The sequence below is a fragment of the Erinaceus europaeus genome, chromosome 1, assembly GCF_950295315.1.
Source record: "Erinaceus europaeus chromosome 1, mEriEur2.1, whole genome shotgun sequence".
NCBI lineage: Eukaryota > Metazoa > Chordata > Mammalia > Eulipotyphla > Erinaceidae > Erinaceus > Erinaceus europaeus.
The window spans coordinates 103,376,281-103,390,651 of NC_080162.1; the positions used below are offsets into that span (position 1 = coordinate 103,376,281).

A 14,371-nucleotide genomic window follows, 5' to 3' on the forward strand; every position below is an offset into this window, starting at 1 on the left:
ACCTAGTCATTAAATAATTGCACTAATAAAGGTGGTTATAAAAATGTTAAGTCCTAGTCCTATAAAAGATGACTATGTGATACTGTGAGAAAATATAAGAAGCAGATCTCAGAGCCAGGCAGTGGCACACCTGGTTAAGTACATCCATTACCATGCACAAGGACCCAGATTCGAGCCCACCCCTTTCCCACTCCCCACTGGTTGAGGGGATGCTTCATGTGTAGTGAAGCAGGTCTGCAGGTATCTATCTTTCTCTCTTCCTCTCTTTCCCCCTCCTCTCTCAATTTGTCTCTGTCCTATCAAAACAAAATAGAAAGAAAAGGGAAATACGGCCACTGGGAGCAGTGGATTCATAGTGCTGGCACCAAGCTCCAGCAATAACCCTGGTGGTAAGAGAGAAAGGAAGGAAGGAAGGAAGGAAGGAAGGAAGGAAGGAAGGAAGGAAGGAAGGAAGGAAGGAAGGAAGGAATAGGGGAGGGAGGAAGGAAGGGAAGAAAAAGAGATGAAAGAAAAAGAAAGAGGAGGAAGGAAGGAAGAGAAAGAAAGACAGGAAGGAAGGAAGAAAGAAAGAAAGAAAGAGAAAGAAAAGAAAGAAAGAAAGAAAGAAAGAAAGAAAGAAAGAAAGAAAGAAAGAGAGAGAAAGAGAGGGAGGGAGTCCGGCGTTAGTGCGGCGGGTTAAGCGCATATGGTACAAAGCGCAAGGACCAACTAAGAATCCCAGTTCAAGCCCCCCGGCTCCCCACCTGCAGGGGAGTCGCTTCACAAGCGGTGAAGCCGGTCTATAGGTATCTTTCTCTCTCCCCCTCTCTGTCTTCCCCTTCTCTCTCCATTTCTCTCTGTCCTACCCAACAACGACGACAACAATAACAACAGCAATAATAACTGCAACAATAAAACAAAAAGGGCAACAAAAGAGAATGAATAAATAAATAAATAAAAATATATATAAATAAAGAATATTGATGTGGGCTCAAGCCTCTGGTCCCCACCTACAAGATGGAAGCTTCATCTTCTCTCTATTTCTCTTAGTCTCTATAAGAAAAAAAGGAGGGGGAAGGCCGCTTGAAATGGAAGAGTCATCAGGCTGGCACTGAGTGCCAGTGATAACCCTGGTGGCAAATATGTATGTGTGTATGTATGCAGAAGAGAAGTGGATCTTCTTGGTTAGCATGTCCATAACTATAATACTGCTATATGTGGTTAGAGAAGTCAAGAAGGGGAGTTGGGCAATAGCACAGCGGGTTAAGTGCAGGAGTGCTAAGTGCAAGGACTGTAAGGATCTGGGTTCGAGCCCCTGGCTCCCCACCTGCAGGGGAGTCGCTTCACAGGCAGTGAAGCAGGTCTGCAGGTGTCTATCTTCCTCTCTCCCTCTTCTCTCCATTTCTCTCTGTCCTATCCAACAATGACATCAGTAACAACAATAATAATAACTACAACAATAAAACAACAAGGGAAACAAAAGGAAATAAATTAATATATATATATATAGAGAGAGAGAGATATTATGCTTCCAAAGCAGCAGACGATCAAAAAGATGTTAATTACTTAGAGCAGTGTAGAATTTGCTTTCTCCTTCATTTTACACAAATTCAACAAACTAATGAGGTTACCAGTTCCTAAACATTTAAAATCTTAAATCCATAGATATTAGAAGGGGCATTAGATTAACTCCTGATTGAGGAGTCCTGGAATGTGTTTTAAATGTGACTTACTGAAGGAACAGATCATCTCTATATGTGAAGGCCATGGTCTTTCTCCCCTTCTCTATATAAAGATTTAGCATATCTTGAAAAAGATTAAGCCACTATAGATATAAGAGAGGCATGGGTAGGGAGGTGATATTCTTTGAAAGGGGAGGGGTAGGGAGAGAGAGAGATTGAGGTTAATTTCAAGGCATTTAATTCTAACTTTGCAAAATAAAAGGATTCAAACAAATCATGTTGATGGTGTGCAAGAATATTACAGTCTTTTATCCTGTTTGCCTACCCTATTGGTTACTGGTTTTAAAAACATTTTTGGGAGTCCAGTGGTAGTGCAGTGGATTAAGCGCAGGTGGCACAAAGCGCAAGGACCGGCATTAAGGCATTAAGGATCCCGGTTCGAGCCCCGGCTCCCCACTTGCAGGGAAATCACTTCACAAGCGGTGCAGCAGGTCTGCAGGTATCTATCTTTCTCTCCCCCTCTCTGTATTCCCCTTCTCTCCCCATTTCTTTCTGTCCTATCCAACAACAACGACATCAGTAATAGTTACAACAATAAAACAAGGGCAACAATGAGGAATTAATAAATAAATATTAAAAAAAAAAGAACATTGTCAGTATCAGGTCAAGACTACTTCCCCTATGTTTAATTCTGAGAAAGGGAAAACACTAGATGCTACCTTATATAAAATTGGACTGTAGAAAGACAAATGATCCTAAGGGCTTATGGCCTGTTATTGTCAGCCACATATAACGGACTATAAATCTAAGCCAAGATTTTAAGGTTCTCTGATTCCAAAGCCTGAATTCTCCAACACCGGAAAATCCACTAGATGGTGCTCTTAATCATCCCTTCTAAGGCACTTGCTTTTTGAGTTCCAACTAGCACATTATAAATCTCCAAATCTTCAAGACATAGAGTTACAAGAAATACTACCTTCAATAGGCACATTATTAGTACTCATATCCATTCACTTAGGTACATTTTATATAGCCCTGCCTTTGTTGTCATAGTCTTAATTTTGACACTTTAGCCTAACCTGTCACAGAGAAATTGAAAGGGAAGGGGGATAGAAAGGGAGAGAGAGAAATACCTGTAACATCACTGCTCATGAAGCTTTCCCCACTGAAGCTGGGGACTGGGAGTTAGAACCCTTGTCCTTGTGCTTGGTGCACTTAACCAGGTGTACCACTGCCTGGCTCCAGAAAGGCCCTTTTTTGGTTTTATTTATTTATTTTTTTAACTTTTCTATTGTTACATATACAAAAACCTCAAGATTTTGCCTATATTATCTTTTTTAAGTATTTTATTTATTTGTTGGATAGAGAGAGAGAAATTGAGAGAGAGAGACACCTGCAGCACTATTTCACCACTTGTGAAGCTTTACCCCTGCAGATGGGGACCAGGGGCTTGAACCGTCTTTGCACATGGTAACATGTGCGTTCAACAGATATGCTACCACCTGGCCTGTCTATAGATATTCATTATTTAATATCTTAAAGCTTTATATTTATTTGTTCAATTTGGAAGAAATTGTTTGGGTCATTATAGTCACAATTTATGTTGAATATATTGTTTTTTAGTTTTAGTTTCACCTAAATTCATACTCTCTTCCTCTGGAAGACATATAGAAAACTTATACTCTATTGTTTGTTTGCATAGCTCTGGCTTATGGTAATGCTGGGGATTGAACCTATGACCTTTTTGTGCTTCAGGCATTAAAGTATTTTTGCATAACTATTATGCTATCTCCCCAGTCCTGTACTCTTGTAGACCATCCCACTATGATCAACCAGACACCTCCCTCTGGAATCTGTCTTTTAGAGTATTTGAAATGCATAATTATGTATCAAATAAATGTATTTATTTATTTATTTGGGGAGAGAAGATCATTCTAGCACATGATGCCCTCATGAGCTCATTCTTACAAATTCAGCACTCCAATCACTGCACCACTTCCCAACTCACATGAATTATCTATTATTTCATGTTCCACATTCCAGTAGAATGACATTATTTTGTTTATAAAAAGAAAGTGGTCAAATTGGAGATTTAAAATAAAAATAGGATTTTGACTAGCTTTCCTAAAATCTTTTTTCTTAGAAAAGCTTTCTTATCAAGAAAGGTGCGATGTGGTAAGCAATTTTTTAGTATCTTACCAGAATACCAGGATCAATATGTCTACATACATATTTTTTCAAATATTACTTTGTTATTAATTTGTATAAAATTTAATACGTATTTTGAAAATGGTTTTAATGAAATGAAAGGAGTATCATAATAGTATAGTAGGCAAAGGTAAATGAAAATAATAAAAAGATGACCCAAGAGAGAACAAAAAAAATCCCCAAATATGACAAATCGTGAATAAAATGAGAATCTGGGTGAACTAAGAATATATCTAAAGACAATGTTTAAGGGCTCCCCAAATATTAAAGGTTGAAATCTTTCAGCATTACTTTCAGCATTACTGGGACCAGTAGACAGTATTAGGATAAGTGAGCATTTGTATTACTATTTATTCACTTGATGTATTTACTGAATATAACTAGACATGCTGCCACAGTATTTTAAAATATATACACTAAATGTGCATAAATTATTCTAGACTTACAGTGCCCAATAATCATTTGTGACTACTAAATTTAAATTAATAAAAAGTAAATAAAAAGATTCAGTTTATTGCAAATATAAAACATTTCCATTACTGTACAAAGTTCTGTTTGACTTCTAGATGAGATCATTTTAAATATAATCAACTGGCTAAATTCAACTACAGAACAGGGTGACATTTAGAAAGAATTCATTTATTCAGTTTGTTTACAACTTATTAGTTCTTTTTCATTTATCTAAGAGGGATGTAGAAATGGAAATACATGTTTTACCTTCAGCAAGTTCAGGGTTCGGTGGGAAAATGTAAATAGATAAATTATTTAAGAGCAAAAAGGGGAGTCAGATGGTAGCGCAGCAGTTAAGCGCAGGTGGCGCAAAGCACAAGGACTGGTGTAAGGATCCTGGTGCAAGCCCCTGGCTCCCCACCTGCAGGGGAGTTGCTTCACAGGCGGTGAAGTAGGTCTACAGGTGTCTGTCTTTCTCTCTCCCTCTCTGTCTTCCCCTCCTCTCTTCATTTCTCTCTGTCCTGTCCAACAATGACGACATCAGTAACAACAACAAAGTAGCTACAACAATAAAAACAAGGACAACAAAAAGGGAAAATGAATAAATATTTTTTAAATTTTTTTAAAAAGAGCAAAAAGGTTGGTGTAGTTAGGTTATGAATGGGAAGAGGCAGTTAAAACAGTGTGCAGAATAATAGAAGTCTTCCACCCAACAGGGTGATTGACTGGAGGGTTGCATAAGAGCTTTTCTTCGGGGAGTCAAGCAGTAGCGCAGTGGGTTAAGCACGGGTAGTGCAAAGGGCAAGGACAGGCATAAGGATCCTATTTCAAGCCCCCGGCTGCCCACCTGCAGGGGTTCGCTTCATAGGCGGTGAAGTAGGTCTGCAAGGGTCTATCTTTCTCTCCCCCTGTCTGTCTTCCTCTCCTCTCTCCATTTCTCTCTGTCCTATCCACCAACAATGACATCAGTAACAACAACAATAATAACTACAGCAATAAAAAACAAGGGCAACAAAAGGGAATAAGTAAATATTTTAAAAAAATTAAAAAGAGTTATTATTTGAACAGGAAGTTAAAGGTTGCATCAGGCAGAATAAGAGACTGTGGCGTTTTCAAGGAAGTATAGGAGTTTGGTGTGGAAAGAGCCACTTGTAGGGTAGTGGTAAAAGCTGAGATGAGAGAGATGGCAAAGGTCAGATTATAAAGGTGTCTTGCTTTACTGTGACACCAAGTAACTCTTGAGATGTAATGAACTGTGGAGTGTCACAAATATAATTTACACCTTGCTTAAACCACACTTGGAGAAGTAGATGGAGAGGCACACAAAATCAGCAAGACCAAGTAAAAGTATGTTTTAGTATCCAAGCAAGAAATTATGACAACTTGAACTAAGGTAGAGACAAACAGCATTGACTGCATTTGCTTTTATAGAAGTAGAATAAAAAATACAAAGCTGTTGATGAAATTGAACCTACTCAGTAGCCTCTATACCAATGACTATTAAATTGCTAAATTGCCTCCTAAACCCCCTCCCCATAACAAGAATTTGGGAAAAAGCTCTGAGAGTTATAAACTAGTGAGTTTCATGTTCAGATTCACTTAATTCTGGTAAAAGATTGGATAAAAAGTAAGAGACAAACTACTTACTCAGATACTGGGTCCATGGTTTGAATATTGGATCTGAATTAACTATGGACACCTTGGCAAAGCACTTCACTTTAAAACGAAGGACTGAGGGGTTGGTGTCCCCAGTTGAGCATACTAGTTACAGTGTGCAAGGACCTGGGTTCAAGTCCCCAGACCTCACATCTAAGGGGGAAGCTTCTCAAGTGGTAGAGCAGTGCAGCACGTATCTCTCTTCCTCTCTCTCCTTCTCTATCTCTTCCTTCCCTCTCAGTTGCTATCTTTATCAAATAAACAAATAAATAAAAACATTTTAAAAGAGAATTTAAAATAAAAATATAACAAAGGATTGGGTGGTTATTATACCAAATAATGGATAATTTGACTAGAATTGCTCAATAATTCTTAGTTTTCTGGAAATAGAGAACCTGAGAAAGGTGAGTATCTAGCTAGTCATCTAACTAATGTGCCATAACTAGTTATCACTAAACAGAACCAAAAAGGGAAAAAAATGATGTGCCTCTTAGTGATTGAAATGTTACACATACATAAAAGCATATGCTCAAAAGCATATTTAATTGATTTGTGGGAGAGACCTTGATTGGTGTGTGTGTATATATACATACATACATACATATATATATATATGTATGTATGTATGTATTTTTTTTTAACCTGGGCACTGCTCAGCTCTTGAAGATTTAACATATATTCTTAATTCCTGCTCTTTGACTCATATTAATATGCTCTCTTTAATCTTGGGCTAGTAAGTTAGCTAATTAATTACTAGAATTGTGTATAAAGTAAGAACAAGGGCTGAGCAAGTTGTGGTCTGCATACACAATGGAATACTACTCAGCTATAAAAGTAGTGATTTCACCGTTTTCAGCCCATCTTGGATGGAGCTTGAAGAAATCATGTTAAGTGAAATAAGTCAGAAACAGAAGGATGAATATGGGATGATCTCACTCTCAGGCAGAAGTTGAAAGACAAGATCGGAAGAGAAAACACAAGTAGAACCTGAACTGGATTTGGTGTATTGCACCAAAGTAAAAAACTCTGGGGGGTGGGGGAGGGAGTACAGGTCCTGGAAAGAATGACAGAGGACCTAGTGGGGGTTGTATTGCTATGTGGAAAACTGATATGCATGTACAGACTTTTGTATTACTGTCAACTGTAAAACATTAATCCCCCCCCCCCAAAAAAAAACAGGGGTGGGGAGATAGCATAACGATTAGGCAAACAGATTCTAATGTCTGAGGCTCTGAGGTCCCAGATTCAGTCCTTCAAGATTGCAAGTCCAGAGCTCTACCTTTCTGCCCTTTCCCAGGACTGTGCGAATAATCTTATTCTTACCAGAGATGCTTGAATGTAAAATGACAGGGTCTTTTTATGAACCAGACTTTTCTTTTTTAAGTAATTATTGCAATAAACTCCTAAATAAGCTACATTGTTAATAGCATTAAAGTTCTGAAAGTACAAAAAGTATTAAAACATATTCTGAAATATATTTGTCAATTGTGCCTTAAGATATGCTGGGTTTTTTTTTAAAGGTAGGATTTCATAATGGAAATAAATATGTTAAAAGACATGAACAGGGGGTTGGGCGGTAGTGCAGCGGGTTAAGCGCAAGTGTCGCAAAGCACAAGGAAGGTGGGCAACACAGCCCAGTGGCAGCGCACTCGCCTCTCAGGCAAAGCGCAAGGACCAGCGTAAGGATCCTGGTTTGAGCCCGCTGCTTCCCACCTGCAGGGGAGTCGCTTCACAGACAGTGAATCAGGTCTGCAGGTGTCTATCTTTCTCTCCCCCTCTCTGTCTTCCTCTCCTCTCTCCATTTCTCTCTGTCCTATCCAACAATGAATGGCATCAACAACAATAATAACCACAAGGCTACAACAACAAAGGCAACAAAAGGGGGGGATGGCCTCCAGGAGCAGTGGATTCATGGTGCAGGCACTGAGCCCTAGCAATAACCCTGGAGGCAAAAAAAAAAACATGAACAGAATTTTCTGTATCATTCTCTTTATTTTAATTTTTTTTTTACCTGTTGTGTTGCCATATAAATCTGACTTTGTTATGACTACCTATGACTGCTGTTAGAAGTAGGGTTTTTATATAGCATGTCTATAACAAGGCAAATGCTTTGAAATATGTTAACAGCTATGGAATTGGTATAATTTCCAGATAACTCTATATTCATTCATCTATAGCTAAAAAGAGTCAGAAAACTTTTCTTGATTGGTGTATATTACTACCTTTTAACTTTATATAAGATAGCCATTCTCAGTGTATTGTAACTAAGGGTAACAATGATTAAGTGGCAGATTACAAGTTTAAAAATATTAAAATATTTGTAATAATGTATGTGGGTAACATTCAGAGTGGTGGAAATGGAGGGTTGTAAATAGGCTTCATTTGAAATGTTAGGTATAGAAATTATAATACATTTGTAAAGAGTAGAAATTAATTTAATGGTTAAAGCCTTGTACACTTTGCAATCTTGTTTTTGTTCTTCTTTTTTTTTAACAGTGTTTGCCAGCTCTGAACCTGTGCCAGGATTCCAGGGGGATACCCTGCAGCTAGCATTTATTGACCTCAGACAAGTAAGATAGACTCATACTTCTCATTTGTTGCCTTCTACCTCTTTCCTCTTTTTAGTGCTACAAGAAAGCAATTTGTCTCAGTCTAGCTTTTGTTTTTTAAGTGCTTCTGCAATAACTGTATTTGCCTCCTTTCTCTCTGAACCTATATCCGTCAAATGTTTCAATTCACAGAACATTCTCATCAGCAAATATGTGTCTTAGTCACTACCCAGGAAACTCCCAACTAAATAATAACTTTATTCTTGTCTTAATGACATTTGAAATTTAGGTCCCTTCTTAATGGTCATATATGAAAATTGGAATTTTAAAGTTAATGCTAGGAACCAAGTTGAATAAATGTATGTTTCACAGCCAACACAGAAACACCTTGCTTAAAATTTGTCAGTGGTAAAAATGCTATCTTTATAAATTTCCACATGCTTTCAGAAAGAAGGATAAAACTACTTTTAAACTGCATTGCAGTTCTTTTCTGGTTGTGTAGCTATAATGTAGTAACAAATACAAGTTTTAATTTCTTCTTTTCATCTCACTACTCTTTTTTATATATATAATTTTTATTTATAAAAAGAAACACTGACAAGAACCATAGGATTAGAGGGGTACAACTCCACACAATTCCCACCACCAGAAATCCGTATCCCATCCCCTACCCTGATAGCTTCCCTATTCTTTCTCCTTCTGGGAACATGGACCAAGGGATATTATGTGGTGCAAAAAGTAGAAGGTCTGGCTTTTATAATTGCTTCCCCACTGAACATGGGCATTGACAGGTCAATTTATACTTTCCCTAGTGGGGCAGGGCTCTGGGGAAGTGGGGCTCCAGGACACATTGGTGGGGTCCTCTGCCCAGAGAAGTCCGGTTGGCATCCTGGTAGTATCCGGAACCTGGTGGCTGAAAAAAGAGTTAAGATATAAAGCCAAACAAATTGTTGACTAATCATTGAACCTAAAGGCTGGAATATTATAGATGAAGATTTGGGGGTCCTAGTTGTGTAGATAGGCCTATGTTAGTTATATTCTAAAGGGCCCATTACTATACTAGTGTTTTGGGGGTTTTTTGTTTTTGTTTTTGTTTTTGTTTTTCTGAGCCTGACATCTGCAGGTGAACCCAAGTTATTGTCTGGGGAGATTTACATCTCTATTGGCATTTTCTTCCTATTGATTTTTTGCATTTCCATTGTGCTATTTCCCCATTCCAGTCCCTACTGATTTTTTCATCTCTTCCATAGTTTTTCTTCTTATTCCTTTCTTCCTTTTTCACTTTCCCTTTTTCTTGCTTAATCCTTGGTTTAAGATGCTTAAAAAAGGGAGTTGGGCGGTGGCACAGCAGGTTAAGCACAAAGCACCGGCAGCATAAGGATCCCAGTTCAAGCCCCCGGCTCCCTACCTGCAAGGGAGTCACTTCACAAGTGGTGAAGCAGGTCTGCAGGTGTCTGTCTTTCTCTCCCCTCTCTGTCTTCCCCTCCTCTCTCCATTTCTCTCTGTCCTATCCAACAACAATGACGTCAATAACCACAACAATGTTAAACAACATGGGCAACAAAAGGGAAAATAAATAAATAAATAAAAGATGCTTAAAAAACTAGGAAGCACAAGAAGTTTGGGGGGATGTAGATTCAACTTAGAGAATTCAGGAGTACTAGAATTGACACGTCAATTCTATGATACAGCAGTTCAATGACTGCTGTCCTCAGCAAGAGGAGCTAATGGAATTAAATGAATAATAGTATCACTGTAGTATCAGTCTGTGGATTATCCCATCCCCTTTGGGAGGTGTTGGTAATAGGAGATGGAACCCCAAGACTACCACAGTAGTATTTGGAACAGGACATATGTGAGCATCAAGGATCTGTGATCTCAGTGTTTGAGAATAGTGTTGTTTCTGCTATAATTCCCAAAACCAATGTTCCTTAAGTATTATGAACTCTGTGTGATGGTTATTTGGAGAGGAGGGTATGGTTGAAATAGACACAAAAGTAATATGAGATAGTTTCATCCTTATGGAGCTTAAAAGTCCTTTAGAGGAGCAAAACACCCACAAAATGCTTAGCAGTACTTATAAGACAGTGAGCCATGGAAATAAATGGCTTGTCTTCAAGTCCTTAGATGGAAACTGAGAAAACCATTCCTGTCTCCCACTGAACATATAAAATGTATTACCCAGGGAGTCAGGCAGCAGCACAGCGGGTTAAGTGCACATGGCGTGAAGCGCAAGGACCGGCATTAAGGATCCCGGTTTGAGCTGCCAGCTCCCCACTAGCAGGGCCGTCGCTTCACAAGTGGTGAGGCAGGTGTGCAGGTGTCTGTCTTTCTCTCCCCCTCTCTGTCTTCCCCTCCTCTCTCCATTTCTCTCTGTCCTGTCCAACAACAACAACATTAATAACTACAACAATAAAAGAAGGGCAACAAAAGGGAATAAATAAATATTTTAGAAAAATGTATTTTATAAAAGAGTAATAGATACCTAAATTTAAAATTTTTATATATATAGTATATGTAATATATAATACATGCAATATATAGTCTATGTAATATATTATAGTAATAATACATATTACATGTATGTGTTTCATATACTATATATATATTATAGTGCATTCAAATTTCTTAAAGAAGTTACATTGATGAGAAGAGTCAACCAAGATGGGATGCCTTTAAGTGCACATACTTAGAAAGTAATAAAAATGCTTGAGATTTTTTTTAATTTATTTTTATTTTCACTTTTATTTATTTATTCCCTTTTGTTGCCCTTGTTGTTTTATTGTTGTAGTTATTATTGTTGTCATTGTTGTTGGATAGGACAGAGAAAAATGGAGAGGGGAGGGGGAAGACAGAAAGAGGGAGAGAAAGATAGACACCTGCAGACCTGTTTCACTGCTTGTGAAGCGACACCCCTGCAGGTGGGGAGCCAGGGCTTGAACCAGGATCCTTATGCAGGTCCTTGTGCCTAGCGCCATCTGCGCTTAACCTGCTGCGCTACAGCCCGACTCCCAAAATGCTTGAGATTTTATTTTAATATTCATAAGTACACATTAGTAACAAGTTGTGGAAAACTTAAAGCTACTGATGATTAGCCTTACTATGTTCAGCAATATAGTAGGTAATAATAGCATATAATCTAGAAAGTGGACTCTGAACTTCCAGTCTACCAGATAGTCCTATTAATATTATGTAGATTCATTTGTTTAAGAAGAAATTCTCTGTGTTGCAATCTTATTACCCTCAACAGTTTGATATACTATAGAAAACTTAGTTCTCTAGCAAGTTGGAAGTAAGTTTGGTTGTATATTCATTTCCCAGTCTGGTAACAGCCACTCATTGGAGTAAGTTTTCCTATTACAAGCAACATGAACATGTTCTCCAGTCCAAAGACTGTGTGATATGTAGACAGTTCCCATTACACGCTAATACAGTGGTCCCTGACTGATGATGGCTCAGCTTAACATGTGTTTTACTTTATAGAAAAGTGATTTAGAAACTAGACTTTTTGAATTTTGATCATTTCCTGGACTTGGAATGTACAGTACAATATTCATTTTTATTAGGCAGTGGCAACAACCCACTACTTTTTTTTTTTTTTACTTTCAATACAGTATTCAGGAAAGTCAGGAAATATGAGATACTCAGCTTTTTTTTTTAATGAAGTTGACTTTGTTTTGATGATTTGGCCCAACTGTAAACCGTTAGTTAAGGAGTTCTTGAACATCTGTAAGTTAGGCTGCATTAGGTTGTGTTGCTCAGTGGGTTAGGTGTATTACAATTACACTTTTTATTTATATATTTTATTGTTGTTATTGTTTTTATCAGAGCACTGATCAGTTCTGGTTTATGGTGGTGTGGGGGATTGAACCTGGGATTTTGGAACTTCAGGCATCAGTCTCTTTGCATAACCATTATGCTATCTACCCGTGCCCAGGTTAGGTGTATTAAATGCATTTATAGGTATTTACAACTTATGATATTTCAGCTTAACTCTGGCTTTATTAGAACTTAAACCCATCATAAGTTTTTAAAAACCTCTTTTTTTATTATTTGTTTATTGGGTAGAGACAGCCAGAAATTGAGGGGGGGTGATGATAGAGAGGGAGAGAAACAGAGAGACACCTGCAGCTTTGCTTGACCACTCACAAAGCTTTCCCTCTGCTGGTGGGGACCAGGGGCTTGAACCCTGGTCCTGTTGCATTGTAACATATGTGCTCAACCAGGTGCACCACCGCCTGGCCCCCGAAAAAGATTTTTAATTTTCAGAAATCTTCATTTTTGTATGAATATAGGTGCTGTTAACTAGTTTGTAATCTCGTCTTAGGAATCTGAATAGATCCACATAATTTATAAAACTGTTGTTAAAGATTGTGTTCTTTGATTTGTTCAGCTAAGTGGCTGATTCAATATAGATCAAACAAACCTCTGATCCCAGGTGTTTCTGTCTACCAAAGATAATCACTATTTGACAATAAAGGGAGTCTCATTATGTACATAAAGCTCACTGGGGAATCTTTAGTACAGGGCACTTATAAATATTAATAAACTTCTCAAGTATTTTTGTTTGAATTAGCTTTTTTTAATTTTTAGTTTAGTTTAGATAGAAACAGAGTGGCAGAGAGAGAATGAAAGAGTTCACAGCATTGAGCCTTCCTTCAGTGCATTGGGGGCTGGGCTTGAACCTGAGTCATGGTCATGAATTTCTGTATCTTCTCTCTGAAATTCTCTCATTACAAATAAACAAAACATTTGTAAAAATATGTAGACAACAAAATTGAATCATGCTTTGTTTTTGCACTTGTATTCTAAAACAAGAAGACACAACTTTTTTTGTTTTTCCGCATCAGTATGATATAATGAATTTTATGACTTCAGAGACTTGCAGTTGACAAGGGTAGTTCTTTTTCTATCCTTTTTACCAATACATTTTTCAAATTAATTTATTAAAGTTAATAGTTACTGGCAACATAAAATTAATTTGAAAATTGAAGTGTCACATGAGTACTATTTACATCACTTGTCAATGGATATTCAAATAAAGATAATTTTCAAGTGTCTTTCAGTAATGTTTTTAAGTTCCTAATTTCATAAAAATAGTTTTGTAACAAATTATCTTGGCACCTTCATGTGAAGTAGTATTTCACCAAGTGCAAAGAGAGCGCTAACACTTTTATTTACATTTCAGTCTGAGTTTCTGCACTCTTTTTTTTTTTCTGCAGTCTGTGATCCATTTCTGTCTTAATAGGGTGGCTGACAGTTCTTTTCAAGTATACTTAGAAAGGCAAAAGAGCCCTTTTCATAGTACTTATAAGGGGTCATGCTTCTGTTTTTTAGTTTGAATTTGATACTGCCTCATGAATTGCTGGGTATGAAAGATTAGGAAGTAGGTCCAGTGGTCAAATTTTACCTGCCCACCCGGACTTTGCCCTGAGGTCAAACTCCTGATATTTGCTCTTCTGAATAGAGGAGTTGATGACAAGTAGGAGCTGATACAAGAGGAAAGTTAGAACCATATCAAAGCAGAAGGCAAGAGAATTGAGACTTAATGAGAGACTGTAGCTAAAAGATGGACCATCAGATTTGCCGTCTTCTAAAGAAAAGGAAATAGCTGACCTGCAGTGAGAAAAGACTTTACCATTCTGCCAGTCACATGTTTGCTAATAGAAGCCAGTTATCTCAACAAGCCCTTCTAGCCTACTGCTCCAACAGGCAATGCGGAGGGTTAGCTGTACTAATATTCCATGATGTGAATTTTCACTGTGTTGTGTGAACATGACTTAGACATACAAATTCTTTTGACATGTAAATTCTATCAGCCTCCTACTCACAGGTCGGAAATTAAGT

The 14,371-nt window shown here is 37.7% G+C and overlaps 1 protein-coding gene across 4 annotated transcripts in view; it reads left to right on the forward strand.

The window, feature by feature from the left end:
* EXOC6 (exocyst complex component 6) overlaps positions 1–14,371 on the forward strand; it is a 208,150-nt gene that overhangs the window by 153,387 nt on the left and 40,392 nt on the right. For all 4 annotated transcript variants that reach the window (XM_060191952.1, XM_007516793.3, XM_060191945.1 and 1 more), the window contains one exon: positions 8,472–8,545. In XM_060191952.1, coding sequence (XP_060047935.1) covers positions 8,472–8,545 — 74 coding nt within the window. The remainder of the gene's footprint in view (positions 1–8,471; positions 8,546–14,371) is intronic.